The sequence below is a fragment of the Primulina tabacum genome, chromosome 1 (genome assembly GCF_025594145.1).
Source record: "Primulina tabacum isolate GXHZ01 chromosome 1, ASM2559414v2, whole genome shotgun sequence".
Lineage (NCBI taxonomy): Eukaryota > Viridiplantae > Streptophyta > Magnoliopsida > Lamiales > Gesneriaceae > Primulina > Primulina tabacum.
This window is the reverse complement of record NC_134550.1, coordinates 15,384,578-15,400,534: the sequence shown is the minus strand read 5'-3', so window position 1 is coordinate 15,400,534 and position 15,957 is coordinate 15,384,578. Positions and strand designations below refer to the sequence as shown.

The 15,957-nt window shown below is 37.2% G+C and overlaps 1 protein-coding gene across 1 annotated transcript; it reads right to left on the bottom strand.

The window, feature by feature from the left end:
• Positions 1-14,582: 14,582 nt before the first annotated feature.
• LOC142505609 (uncharacterized) lies at positions 14,583-15,002 on the bottom strand. The gene has a single exon (XM_075618677.1). It carries the CDS (start codon positions 15,000-15,002, stop codon positions 14,583-14,585), a length of 420 nt encoding a protein of 139 aa, XP_075474792.1.
• Positions 15,003-15,957: the final 955 nt, after the last annotated feature.

Genomic DNA, 15,957 nt, shown 5'->3' with positions numbered 1-15,957 from the left:
AAAAGAAAACATTTTTAGCCGAACAAGTAAGTGCAATCATTCAAAATAATAATACTTTGAAATATAAAGACCCTGGTTGTCCTATTATTTCATATATTATTGGAGAACGAAAGATTAAAAAATCCTTGCTTGATCTTGGAGCTAGTGTGAATTTACTTCCATATTCAGTTTATCAAGAACTCAATCTAGGCGATTTAAAACCTACTTCGAGAACACTTTTACTTGCCGATAGATCTGTTAAAGTGCCAAGAGTTATGGTAGAAGACGTGTTGGTCCAAGTTTATAACTTTGTATATCTTCTCGAATTTCATAGTTTTAGACACACAACCTATCGAAGCTTGTAATGCAATTCTTGTAGCTCTTATAAATTGCAGGATGGAATAATGAAGTTGTCATTTGATAACATGACCTTGGAGCTTAATGCTTTTAATCTTTGTAAGCAATCACATGACAAAGGAGATGAAAGTGAAGATGAAAATCTTATTGAAACTCTTGTGGAAGAAAACATTCAAGAAGGGAGTACTCGTGACAAATTAGATATTTGTTCAATTGATACTGTTAAAGAAAATATTGAAATTGATCCTGATGATTTTATCAGGTATCACTCATTACCAGGATCAGAGAAAGAATTTGAGGCAAAATATGAGAACAAAGACGAACCACCCATATTGGAGTTAAAACCCTTGCCAGAAGAATTGAAGTATGCATTTCTTGGAGAAGATGAAAGATATCCGGTGGTAATTTCTTCCAAACTAGCAAGTGTTCAAGAAGGTAAATTAGTTGATATGCTTAAAAGACATAAAAATGCAATTGGTTGGACACTAAAAGATCTCAAGGGCATTAATCCACTAATTTGCACTCACAAAATTCACTTAGAAAAAATGCTAAAACATCTCAACAATCGCAAAGGAGATTAAATCCACACATAAAAGATATTGTGAAAACTGAAGTTCTCAAACTACTTGATATTGGAATTATCTATCCTATTTCTGATAGTAAGTGGGTAAGCCCAACACAAGTAAATCCAGAAAAATCTGGCATCACAGTGATAAAAAATGAAAAAGGTGAATTGTTAACAATTCGAGTTCCATCTAGTTGGCGGATGTGTATTGATTACAGAAAATTAAATGACGCCACTAGAAAATATCATTTTCATTACCATTTTTGGATCAAATTTTAGAAAGAGTAGCAAGGTCATCCCTATTACTATTTTCTTGACGGATATTCAGGCTATTATCAAATTTCCATTGCACTCGAAGATCAAGATAAAACTACATTCACATTTCTTTTTGGAACATTTGCATTTAGAAGGATGCCATTTGGATTATGTAATGCCCCAGCGACATTTCAAATATGTATGCTAAGCATTTTTAGTGACATGGTTGAAAATTGTTTGGAGATTTTCATGGATGATTTAACTGTTTTTGAGAATACTATTTGATAATTATATTGAAAATTTGGAAAAAGTTTTAAAAAGATGTGAGGAAAAAGGTCTTATTTTAAATTTGGAAAAATGTCATTACATGATTACTTCTGGGATTGTTTTGGGACATATCGTGTCATCTCATGGAATTGAAGTTGATAAAACAAAAGTTGATATCATTGCCAATTTACCCCCTCCAAAAACCATTAAAGAAATTCTCTCATTTTTGAGACATGCTGGAATTTATAGGAGGTTTATAAAGACATTAGTTTAATCTCTAAACCCATTTGTAACCTCTTAACAAAAGACACTGCATTTGAGTGGACTCAAGAATGTCAAAATACTTTTGATAAAATAATTCGACATTTAACATTAGCTCCTATCATGCAACCTCCTGATTGGTCTTTACCATTTGAAATCATGTGCGACGCGAGTGATTATGCAGTCAGCGCAGTATTGGGTCAAAGAAGAAACGGTAAGCCTAATGTGATATATTATGCAAGTAGAACTTTTAACAATGCTCAAATGAATTACTTCACAACTGAAAAAGAACTACTAGCTGTAATATTTGCATTAGATAAATTTCGTTCTTATTTGATTGGATCAACGACTATTGTGTTTACTGATCATTCTGCTATTAGATATTTATTGACCAAACAGGATGCAAAGCCACGACTGATACGATTGATTTTGTTGCTTCAAGAATTTGACATTGTGATCAAAGATAAAAAAGAAACCGAGAATGTCGTAGCTGATCATTTATCGAGACTAGTAACAGGATCATCTTGTGAAATGACACCTAATTAACGATAATTTTCATGACTGAACATCTATTTTCGGTTACCACTACACCTTGGTTTGCTAACATAGTAAATTTTCTTGTGACAGGAAAAATGCCAGTGCAATGGAGTTCCCAAGAAAAGCAAATTTTTGAATGAGGTAAAAAAACTTTTATTGGGATGATCCGTATCTGTTCAAGTATTGTCCAGATCAAATTTTTCGACGTTGCATACACGACAATGAGGTAAGTAGTGTCATTAAATTTGTCATTCAGAAGCATGCATATGACATTTTTCTTCAAAGAAAACGGCTGCCAAAATCTTGCAGTGTGGATTTTATTGGCCCACTTTGTTCAAAGACACCCATGAAATCTTCAGATCTGTGAAAATTGTCAAAAATTGGGTGCAATTTCAAAAAGAAACATGATGCCTTTGAATCCTATCATTGAAATTGAAATCTTTGACTGTTGGGTAATTAATTTTATGGGACCTTTTTCCATCATCGTTTAGATATTTGTATATGTTATTTGAAGTTGATTATGTTTCCAAATGGATAGAGGCAATTTCATGTCGAACAAATGATCATAAAATTGTCATAAATTTTTGAAAGAAAATATTTTTAGTAGATTTTGAATTCCTCGAGCCATGATAAGTGATGGGAGAACTCACTTTGTTAATAAACCATTTGCTTCAGTAATGGAAAAATATAGTATTACTCAAAAAGTAACTACCTCTTATAATCCTCAAACAAATGGACAAGTTGAATTAGCTGATAGGGATATAAAACAAATTTTGGAAAAAACTGTTAACCCAAATAGAAAAGATTGGTCTCTGCGACTTAATGATGCGCTTTGGGCATATCGAACATCTTTTAAAACATCATTGAATATGTTTCCCTATAGGTTGGTTTACGTAAAATATTGTCATTTGCCTGTGGAATTGAAACATAAAGCTTATTGGGCGATCAAAACTTTTAATTCAAGCATGGATGATACCAACAAATTGCGCAAATTGCAACTTAATGAACTTGATGAACTTAGAAATGACGCGTATGAGAATTCAAGGATTTATAAAGCAAAAATCAAATCATTTCATGATAAAACAATTATTAGAAAATCTTTTGAGATTGGTAAAAAAGTTTTGCTTTATAAATCTCGACTTCACATATTCCTAAGAAAATTACGATCAAGATGGACAGACCCATATGTTGTAAAGCATGTGTATCCTTATGGAGCTGTGGATATTGAAAATCCTAAAAATGACGATATTTTTAAAGTAAATGGACAAAGGCTTAAACCATTTTTAGAAAATGAAATCTTTCAAGAAGAGTTTATTTTCCTTTCCGATCCATAAATTTTTATGTTACATTTAATTTTGTTTGTTTTTATTTCAGGTTTCCTTAATCTTTTTATTTTCCCGGTTAAATGGCAAATAACGGTACTTCGTGACTCTCATAGTCGGTTAAATAAGTTTCCCACAATTGCTGATACAAAAATAAAAAAAATCATTTCTTTTCTTTTCAAAATAGGATGAAATTCTCTCAAAAATTTGTAAATATTTTCCCTCTGTTTCTAAAAATGTTCTAAAAAAATTTATGCAGGTAGGTGTGAAAGATTGAGATTGCTAATGCAAAAAGGAATTCGAGAAGATATTCGTATCGTGATAGAAGCTAAAGTCCGATTAGGAGGAGAAGTTCCACAATCATTGCTCATTCGGTATTTGCCTGGATTAGGAAAAAGCACTTATGCGAAAAAACGAAGGGCCAAAAGGTTAGGAGTTTGTCATAAGTGTGTAAGATGAACTTGTGACAAACGATGCAGATCTTTGGGATATGTTTCCAATAATAGAGAAGATAAAATTGGTTTCATTAAGAATGGGCTGAATAAGGAGTCTTTAGATAACATCTTATTGACTCTTGAGACACATTCTAGTGGACATGTGCATATTGAACTTCTCCGTTTATGAAAACAATTTCCAAAATGAGCGTCATCTTAATAGTCTTGGGAATTTGACTAAAAAAGACCATGTTTTCCAATTTATAATAAAATTGGATGGGAAGCATATCCTCGAGTCATAGAAGGCGTTGAAACCGTTTCTGGACGTAAAACCAGAGGAAAATTGTGAGCCACAATCACACTACTGTTTATATGCATGTGTATCATTATTGTTTTTATTGTTTATTCTGTTTACAACTGTGACTCATAGTTTTGTCATGATAACATATTACCCCTATAAAATCTCTCATCTTTCTCTCTACTTTCGCAGACCAAAAAGAAAGTAAAAACATGGCTGGATCCTCTGCACAAACATTGAAAAATATTTGTGTATTTTGTGGGTCGAGTGTTAGACTTAATTTAATTGTGGTGATGATAATCAAAACCAGTAGATCGCGTTAGTAAAACCTAGAAGATAGTATAAAAGCAGAAGTTCACGTATCGCCTTAACAAAGCAGTACTCTTCGAGTACTTATCAATTTAGAAAAACAGAAGCAGAAGTTGACTTCTACTGAATCAGAACCTTAAGATCTTATATGAAATGTTACCGTTACTTTACCAAGTACGAGTATTTAACGCATCATTAAATGCTGAACAAGTCATTTAATACGTTTTACCAAATGTGGTATGAAACAAGACTGATCGTTCTGAAACTTTTTGTAGGAACCTTTAGGTAATAAAGCTGATTTTATCAGAAGTCAAAGAAGACATTTTGTTTATAGACGTTGGATTCAAGACTTCTATATATACGCAAGATCAACGACGTTTATAAGTTACCAAAAACTACGAGCATATTCTTTAACATACGAACGTCGATTTGAGCACTCAGAACTACTTATCATCTTCAAGCTCAATTTACAGAAAAGCAGCACATGCTTCATATCAGTTATCTGATCTCTTGAGATCATGTTGTGATTACTGTTTCTTACTCTCTCTCAAACATATTCACGTTACTATATCTTTGAGAAGAGTTTGTAATCTGGAAAAGAGTCTTTTCCAGAACTTTGTTGTATTCGTTGAGAAACTAAGAGTTTCAGTAGGCAAATGATAAGTCCTATTGAAGTGGGTGTGAACAAGTGTTGTAATATAAAAACCAAAGTCTTTTAGTGATACCTTCTGGAAACAAAAGAAGGGGAGACGTAGAAGATTTTATCTTCGAACTTCCATAAACAATCATTGTCTACTGCCTACTGTTTTATTGTGTTTCACCGTACTCCATTGGATCGTTTCCGCACTATTTATTGTGATCTGCTGGATTTACTCTCAAACAAGAATAGCTATAATCTCTAACAGGATTCTAGCACCCTTTGCAAAATCGACCGTCAAAGGAAAGAGTTTATTCACCCCCTCTTTGAACTCTATATCGATCCCCAACAGGTGGTATCAGAGCAGGTTTTTCTTGTTCTATATTTACAACAGTTATGACACACTTCAGCAAGGTTCTCATGTTCTCAAAAGAAGACTTTGATTATTGAAATATCCGGATGCAAGCTAATCTTGCAGCCCAAGACGATGACATGTGGTATGTCATCACAGATGGTCCTTTGAAGATCTTAAAATCTAACACTGCTGTTGCTATTACTGAGGGGGCACCTCAAATGGTTGAAAGTCACAGAAGTGAATGGACTGGCGAAGATAAGAAGAAAGTCAATCTTGATAATGTTTGCGAAGGACATTCTTTACAAAACCCTCGACAAAAATACCTTCAGCAAAATCAAGATGTGTTCTACTGCTAAAGAGATTTGGGAGAAGCTCATCCAAATCTGTGAAGAAAATGAGCAGACGAAGGAGAATAAACTGTCTGTAGCAATGCAGAAATTCAAGAATCTCAAAATGAAAGCTGGAGAAACTCTGAATGAGTTTGATGAACGGTTCAGCAGCTTGGTTAATGAACTAGCAGCTCTTGGGAAATAGTATGGCAACAAAGAAATAGCACTCAAGGTGATGAGAGCTTTACCCAGGGAATGGGACGTTAAAAAAATGGCTATGAGAGTCTCTAAAGATCTAAACAAGTTGGAGCTACATGACTTGTTCACTGACTTAAAAGCCTACGAGTTCGAACTGGAAGTGAGAAGCGGAGAAGAGCCCTCAACAAATCTACCTACAAAGGCCCTTGCTGCTATTACTAATACTACTGTTGTTGCTGCTGCTGCTGTAGCTGTTCCGCAAGCATTACCTGCTACCATCATTGAGAGAACTTCTGAAAAGACTACTTAAAAGATCAGCAATAATGCTATATCTCTCTTTGTGAAGAAATTATCCAGATTCATGAAGAAATTCTCCAGATTCATGAAGAAGAATCACCGAGCCTACCAAAGCCCTAACCGGAACTTCAAGAAGGATTCACCACCTGGTGACATGGCGTGCTTTAATTGTGGAAAGATCGGTCACTTTATTGCTGATTGTCCAAATCCCAAGAAAGGTGACCAGAAGAAAAAGGAATACAAGAGGAATGACAAGAAATTCAGAAGAGACCTCAAAGCAATGATTGCTGAGGAAAGCAAATCTTAATGGGTGGACTCTAGCTCTGAGTCTTTTGACTCAGAAAGTCATTCCAGCGAAAGTGATGCAGAAGAGATCAAATGTCTCATGGCAGATATTGAACCAACCTCGACATCTGGAGAGGTACATGACTTTGACTCTGACGAATTTACACGAACTGATTTAATTAAAGCACTGCATGACATGGTTGAAGAGTACTCGAGACTTTCTCAATCATTCGAGGAAGTTAAGATTGAAAATCAAGATTTAAAGAATCAAGTCAGTAAGTTCACTTGCTTGCAAGAGAACAGCTGCAATGATTTAAAATTGAGATGAGTAAGTTAAGAACTGAGAATGAAAGAGTGAATGCATTCTACCAAACAATGAGATCTGAAAACCAGAAGCTATCTGTTTTGGTAAATGCATGGAACAAGTCTTCTGTTTCCTTAGAGAAGATGCAAGATATGCAGAAGCAATCCGCTGACAGGAGTGGTCTCGGATTCAGCAATAATGAAAGCACTTCTGAAACAAGTACTAAGCCAGAGCTGGATAAAGGCAAAGGGAAATTCATTCACTTTGTCAAATCCAGTGTGGTATATGAACCTGAAGTACCAACTATTCGAATTGAAAAGACTGTAGATCAGACGAACATAAGGAAGGATTATGGTCTGTGTTATGTTGAACCTAAGGGAAGAGTTCACCGGAGTCCTGGATCCAGCAGAGGTTTCAACTCAGGAGGGCAACCCCCATGAAGGTTAAAAACTACCAGCACTATAATTCTAGATCTGTTCAGAAGAGATACAGACCAGAAAACAAAAACAGAAGAGAAGAACAACATTCTAATATGCATTCTGTTAGAAATAGCATATCTTCTGTTGCACACACCTCTTTGGATATCAGAAGTACAAGGTCACCTAGAATTGTACAAATGTGGGTTCCTAAAGGACTGATAAGGATTGGACCCAAATAGATTGGGTACAAGATACTAAAATTTGTGTTTGCAGGAACAGGAGAGGAAAGCCAAAATAACAGCTCCACATGATATCTGGATAGTGGATGTTCCAGACACATGACTGGACAGAAAAATCTATTATCAGAATTAATGAGTTGTAATTGACCAAAGATAACATTTGGAGATAACTCAAAAGGTAAAACCGTGGGTAAGGATAAGATTATTAATGGTAACATTACTATCAATGATGTATTATTAGTTGAAAATCATTGTTACAATTTAATTAGCATTAGTCAACTATGTGATAATGGTTACTCTGTGGCTTTTCAGAAGCACACATGCACAGTTAAAAATGCTGATGATTCTACTGTATTAACTAGAAAATGAGAAGGCAACACATACAAAGTTTCATGGAATATAGATCATATTAATATTCCTACGTGTTTAGTTGCCTCTCTTAGTGATAAACATTGGCTATGACATAAGAGATTGAATCATCTGAATTTCAAGTCAATCAATAATCTCAAGAAGCAGAACATAGTTGATGGTTTGCCTGATATAAATTTTCTTAAAAATCATGTCTGTTCTGCATGTCAACTTGGTAAGCAAGTCAGATCTAGCTTCAAGAATAAAGGTAGTAAATCAACTTCAAGGAGTTTGGAATTATTACATATGGAATTGTTTGGTCCAATCCCTATCATGAGCTTATGGGGAATGAAATATACACTTGTTGTTGTTGATTACTTTTCCAGATTTACTTGGGTAATATTTCTTGCTGGAAAAGATCAAACCAGTTGCCTACTGATCAAGCTTTCAAAATAAAAAATCAATTTCTATCATTAAAATCAGAAGTGATCGGGAAACTGAGTTTACTAACAACATTCTTGAGTTATACTTGGATGAACAAGGCATTCATCATGAATATTCAGCTGCCAGAACGCCTCAACAGAATGGAGTAGCTGAGAGGAGAAACATGAACTCTTAAAGAAGCTGCTAGAACAATGCTAGTAGATGCAGATATCTCTCAGCACTTCTGGGCAGAAGCAATCAACACAACTTGCTATACAACAAACAGAACAATGATCAACAAAAGGCACAATCAGACTCCTATGATTATGGAAAGGGAGTAAGCCTAACGTTTCTATTTTCATGTATTTGATTGCAAATGTTTTGTTCACAATAACGGTAAAAACTATTTGTATACATTTGATTCAAAATCAGATGCTGGACTATTTCTTGGTTATTCAGCAGTAAGCAAAGCTTTCAGGATTTTCAATAATAAAACTCTTAATGTTGAAGAATCTATTCATGTTGTCTTTGATGAAGATAGCAGCGCTCCTGGAATCTCTAACGTGTCAAATTTAAGTAACAGGTTAGACAGGATTCATCTGAACTAGATAGTGAATATGATGCAGAACCTAGTGTTAAAGATGCTCAAAATCCAGAACCAGACATTCCTCTGGTAGAACCAATTGTTCAGACACAAGATTTGCCAGAACCAGAAGCGATTATTCTAGAACCTGGTACTGTTTATAGTTGAGCTCGATTCAAATCCATCAAACCAGGAAGAAATTTCTTTAAACCCTTTTGTTTGGAGGAAATCTCATCCTCCATCTTTGTTTATTGGTAATCCTGCAGCTCCATTAAGAACTAGAAGGCAAATGATTAATGAATATATACATTCTGCCTTTATTTCTCAGGATGAACCAAAGAAAATTGAAGAAACTCTTTTGGATCCCAGTTGGATCGAAGCTATGCAAGAAGAACTGGATCAATTTAAAAGAAATGAAGTTTGGTTTCTTGTACCTAGACCAACTCATCAAGCTGTTATTGGAACATGGTGGGTGTTTAGAAACAAACTAAATGAAGAAGGCACTGTGGTCAGAAATAAAGCAAGACTGGTAGCTCAAGGTTTCAGACAAGAAGAAGGAATAGAATATGATGAAACCTATGCACCAGTAGCAAGGCTTGAAGCGATCAGAATATTCCTAACCTTTGCTGCTTTCAAAAATATCAAAGTTTATCAGATGGATGTGAAAAGCGCTTTCCTAAATGGTCTACTGCAAGAAGAGGTCTACGTTGAACAACCTCCAGGTTTTGTCGTTCATTTCTTACCAAATCATGTATTAAATTACACAAAGCCTTGTACGGTTTAAAATTGGCACCTCGATCTTGGTATTACACACTTTCACAATTTCTTGTTAATCATGATTTTACTTTTGGCACAGCAGATAAAACTCTGTTCACTTTAGTTAAGAATAAGCACATTCTGTTAGTACATATTTATGTTGATGACATTATCTTTGGGTCAACTAACCCCAAATTATGTGCAAAGTTATCCAAATTGATGCAGGAACAATTTGAAATGAGCATGATGGGAGAATTAACATTCTTCCTAGGACTATAGATCAAGAAACTTGATACTGGAATCTTCTTAAATCAAGCCAAGTATACTAAGGAACTACTGAAAATGTTTGGCATGGAAACATGCTCTGCTACTTCTACTTCTATGAGCTCATCTACTAACTTGACAAGGATGAAAATGGAATTTCAGTAGAGGTAACTCAGTATCGTGGTCTTATTGGTTCATTGTTATATCTTACTGCCAGTAGACCTGATATTATGTTTGTTGTCTGTATTTGTGCAAGATTTTCAATCTAACCCGAAGCAATCACATTACATTGCTGCTAATCGCATACTGAAATACTTGAAGGGCACTCAATATTTTGGTTTATGGTATCCTAATGATTCATCTTTCAATCTTATTGGATATTCAGATGCTGATTATGCAGGTTGCAAGTTGGACAGAAAAAGCACAAGTGATTTTTGTCAATTTCTTGGTGATAGGCTGATATCCTGGTTTAGTAAAAAGCAAACTTCCATACCTACGTCTACTGTAGAAGCAGAGTACCTTGCTGCTGGAAGTTGCCGCTCTCAAATTCTTTGGATACAACAGCAACTTAAAGACTACGGAGTTCAAGCTTCTGAATCACCCATCTTCTGTGACATTACCAGTGCTATAGCAATCACGCAAAATCCAGTACTTCATTCCAGAACGAATCACAGAGATATCAGACATCATTTCATTAGAGATCATGTGCAGAAGAAGGACATTCGTCTGGAATACGTTTCTACTTATCTACAAGCAGCAGACATCTTTACAAAGCCTCTGCCTGAGAATAAATTTTCTTATTGTTGAAATGTTCTTGGCTTAATTGATTTAACTTGAGTATATTGATGTCTTCAGTTGCATGTTATTCAACTCATTTAAATTTGTTTATAAGTAAAAGGAGAAAATTTGTGGCAACTACTGATATTTTATTAAGAATAGAATCGACGTCTTACAACTGGAATACAAATGTCATTACGAGAAGAAGTCATCTTCTTTTATAAACAAGATTCGAGGAAGACCAAGAGTCATCGAGCATTAAATTATCCAGACTAAGTTTTTCTCATCCTTTCTTCTGTTTATTTCCTGTTATTTTGCTTATCTACTTATTTATTTGCATTTAGTAAAAAACAGCAGATAAACAGATATATGACAAAATGGAATATTTTCATTCATAAAACCAGATGCATTACATTGTCATATCTATTACATTTTGTTGATATCAGCATTTTGGAGTACTGTAAAGTACTTCAGCAGGAACATAACTAAGCTTTGCTCTTTGCATGATCGTGGTTGCTGAACGGGATGATTCCGCAGCTTAGCCCTAATTAAAAAAGAACAATCTAACTGATTGTTCATATTACAGGCCAAGAAATTTCTTCCAAGACTTCATATCTTGAAAAAGGATGTCTTCAGACATCATCTTACGAGAAGTTGGAAAGTTTCCTTGCAATTCCTCTGCTGAATCAGTCTCTGGAGAAGACTCGAGAGCATGCTTGCTTCATCCATTTGAGATTTGTTATTATTTGAGTACTTATTTTAACTTGTGAGATTGCAGGTACTTATATAGAGTCTTGGGGAAGCTAAAGAGACGTCCAACCGGTCACATCTTGCACGAATATCAAGAGTCATCTATCATTCCATCAGATATAGTATCTTGTGCATTTATTAGTTGCATTAATTGAGGGGGAATATTATTTTATTCTATATTTTATTTTCGTGCTTTATCAGAAGCATAAGAAGGTTTGTCTTTTCGATAAAACAATGTGTCTACTGGTTTTTATCCAGATGTTGAAAATATTTCAGTACTCCATAAATTCAAGTAGATATTATCATAAGACGACAAACTCTCTTTTGATTTTTTAGTAACCGCTTTGGACAGCCCGTCTTTCATTTTACTTTTTAAAATTTTGGCGTATCTGACACTCTCTGCTCAACTTTTCAAATTCAACCGTAAACATATTGACACGTGTCCTTATGTTTCACTGACGATTGTACATTCTTAGACTTTAACCGTATTTTCTTAATCTTTTTACCTTTACGCTTTCAGATCTTTTGCATACTAGCTACTGTTTTCTCTCGTATTCACATTCTACTGAAAAATCTATTTGAAACTTATTTCTACTTGCAGAAAAATGGCTGTAGCTTATACTCTAAATTCTTATCAAGTTAATTTTGCTTCAGTGTTGACAATCAAGGACTGAAAATCTAGTCAACATGTTCAAATCCATCGATAAATCTGGACTTAGAAGATTTCTGGAAGCACCAGCAGTTATCTACAAAACTGATCTCCTGGAATTTTATGCGAAAGCTAAGGTTGTCGAAAGGAAAATCGTCTATTCTCGAGGAAATGTACCTATTTCAATTGATGCTGCCCTTCTGGGATCGACCTTCTTCTTCTCATGCTCAGGAATCTCAGGTTTTTCTGATACGTCTAAGGAGGAGATGTCGGCTGCCCTCGTTTCTTTCTCATCTTCTGGAGAGAACTCTCTCCTTCTTGCTTCAAGAAACTACTCAAGATGGAATACCAGGTGCTTGCTGATATTTTTGCAAAAGATAAGGCTTGTGCTTTGATAGCAACCCGAGGCTTATACTCAATATCATATTCCCCCAACTCTACTGTCCACTTGATCATCTGCCCAAATACCTCTAAGTGAGTCATAATCCTCCCCAAAGGACTATTGGTGAGCAATATGAACTGATGTGACAGGAAATATGGCTGTAGCTTCCTAGCAGTCATAACCAAAGCCAAATCTATCTTCTCTAATTCACTGTACCGAAGCTCGGGCCCTCTTAAAGCATAGCTGACATAATAGACAGGCCTCTGATCAGAGCCTTCTTCCTTTATCATTACCGAGCTAACAACGTACTCTGTAGTAGATAAGTAAACATACAATTTCTCTCCGGGCTCCGGTTTTACCAGTACAGGAAGTTTTGCAAGATGACTCTTCGAATCCCGGAAGGCTTGCTCACATTTCTCATCCCATCCAAATTGTCGGGCCTTCCTTAGGACTTGAAAAAAATGGTAACTTCTGTGTGCTGACTGGGATATAAAACGAGAGAGAGAAGCAATCCTCCCGATCAGCTTCTGCACCACTTTGATAGATCGAAGAGATGGCATGCATAATACAGACTTAACCTTCTCCTGATTCACCTTAATTCCCCGGTCTGTCACTATAAAGCCCAAAAATTTGCCACTCTTCCCGCCAAAGATACACTTGGCCGAGTTGAGCTTGATTCCATAATGTATCAGAGTTGCAAAAGTTTCCTCCAAATCAGAAATAAAGTCAGCAACCTCCTTAGACTTACCCAAAATATCATCCACGTACACCTCCACATTCCTGCCCAATTGCTTCTCAAAGACTCTGTTCATAAGATGCTGATATGTGGCCCCGGCATTCTTCAACCCAAAAGGCATAACAACGTAGCAGAACGTGCCCCCCGAGGTGATGAAGCTGGCCTTATCTTGATCATCTCTAGCCAAAGGGAATTTGATGATACCCCTGGTAAGCATCCATGAAACTCATCAAATCATAGCCCGAGGTGGAATTTACCAATTGATCAATCCTGGGCAGGGGATAGTGATCTTTGGGGCAGGCTTTATTGAGGTCCTGGAAATCCACACACATTCTCTACTTTCCGGTGGACTTTGGTACAAACACCACATTCGAGAGCCAGGTAGGAAATTTAATTTCTCGAATGTGGCCGGCTTTCAGCAGATATCTCACTTGTTCATCAATAACTTTGTCCTTCTCAGGACCAAAATGCATATTCTTTTGTTTCATCGGGTGAGATCCAGGGAGAATATTTAAGTGATGCTCGGCTATCAAGGGTGAGATCCCTGTCAATTCCTACTGGGACCAGGCAAAAACATGAATATTAGTTTTTAAACAATTAATCAAACTGACCCGGGTGGATGCACTGAGGTCCCGAGCGACCCGGATCTGCTGGCCTTGTCCAATCTCTATAATCTCCTGCTCTTCTTCAGCTACAAAATGCACTTCCCACTTCTCAACTGCTCTCCCTCCTACCTCACCAGTTCTTTCTTTCTTCCCCTCCTTCCTGGCCTTACTCTGGTCCACCCGAACTGCCTCCACATAACATTTCTAGGAAGAGGGCTGATCTCCCAGATTTTCACCCACCTGACTTCCCACAGGGAACTTAATCTCCATCAGTGGAGCCTCCCGATATCATCTTTATTAACCCACAGCAGGAGGTGAAGATTTCTTCCTGTCGAGCTCTTGCTCTCTCCTCCTTCCGGGGTCACTTCTCGGGGCATTCCTTGAATTTCCCCGGGCACTGGGTCCTGGCTGTCGAGGTGTCCAAGGTGGACCTCTCGGCCTCTTATTTGATTGACTATGTCCCTGGGCGGTGGGCGGGACATAATCTTTCTTTAATGTTTTGCAATCTTCAGCGTATGATAACACATCCCGTGGAGAGTACAGAATCCATTTTTCTCAGGCCATGGTGAACTGCTGGGATGGCAGCAAATCCCTACTACACTCCTGGACCTCCCAGGTCCCGGACAATCTTCAAGGGCACATGATGAGAAAAGTGCCCCTGGCTACTCTTCCTTTGTTCCTCTCTCCGCGGGCTTAGCCACCTGGTCTCCCCTTTCTTTCCTCCCTGCATCTCTCTTCTGTTTTTGTGCTTCCTCCATGTTGATATACTTCTCTGCCCGGGACAATAAATCTTCAAAATCCCCGGACACTTTCTTGGTTAAAGATCGAAAAAACTCACCCTCCCTCAAGCCCTGGGTGAAGGCAGTTGTCTTTGTCTCGGTGGCACATGTGGGAACATCCAGAGCCACTCTATTAAATCTTCTGATATAAGACATCAAACTCTCCTCTGGGCTTTGCTTGACTTCAAAAAGACTGAATGCAGCCTTTTTGTATTTCTTGTTGCTGCTGAAATGGTGTAAAAATACCTTCTGGAAGTCCTTGAAATAATGAATACTTTGAGGAGCCAATCCCTCAAACCACATTTGTGCACAATCTACCAAAGTCGTCAAGAAGACCTTGCACTTAATTCAATCAGTGTAGCAGTGCAACATGGCCATATTTTCGAATATGTCCAGATGTTCCTCGGGGTCCGCGTTGCCATCGTAGTCTTTGACTTTGGCAGATTTGAAGTTCCCGGGAAGAGGTTCCCGTACAATAATTTTAGAAAACGGGCATCCTTTGATAGCTGCCCGAGAAAGGTTATGCCCTTTCAACTGCCCCTCCATGACCTTCATCTTCTGCCGTAATCGTGGATTTGGACCCGGCACTAGACTCCCCATCTTCTCTTCTCACTTCCTCTTCCTCCCCCCTTTCCTACTCCGACTCCTGCTCCCTCCCCGGTGGGGTAACGTGATGAGAAGGCTTTCTCATGGCTACTACTTTATCGACCGCCTCAGCTACAATCCTGGCCAACTCATCCGAGGACATAGTGATAAGGTTAGGTCATGTGGGAGGAACACCACCTTGTCCCGAAGTATGTGCACCATCTCCAGGATCCCGGGAAGTGTCCTGATTAGTTCTTCTTGTTGGAGCCATATCAATGCCTCAGACTCAATTTCCCACAGACGGCGCCAATGATGCAATCCAGGTGAATCGGGTGTGAGATACGCGGGCAATCCATCGGATAATAATAATAGTTTAGTGTTTAAGAAATTTGAGTAGGTATAATGGCTTCAAAAACACCTGCAAACAATGAAATGAACTCGTGAATGGGCGCCGGAGGAATGTCCGGCATAGCCTCTCTGATGCTAAAGTCAGCATGTTGGAAAAATTAAGAACACAAGCAATATATGTGAGTAAATGTGTATGCTTAAGAGTTCGAAAATCCAGAATCCTTAAATGAGAAGTATACATGCTATTTATAGTAGTAAATCTCATCATTACCTAGTTTTCAGTGCCACCTGCTAAGTATGGAAAGTCGGCTGCCCATACTTTATG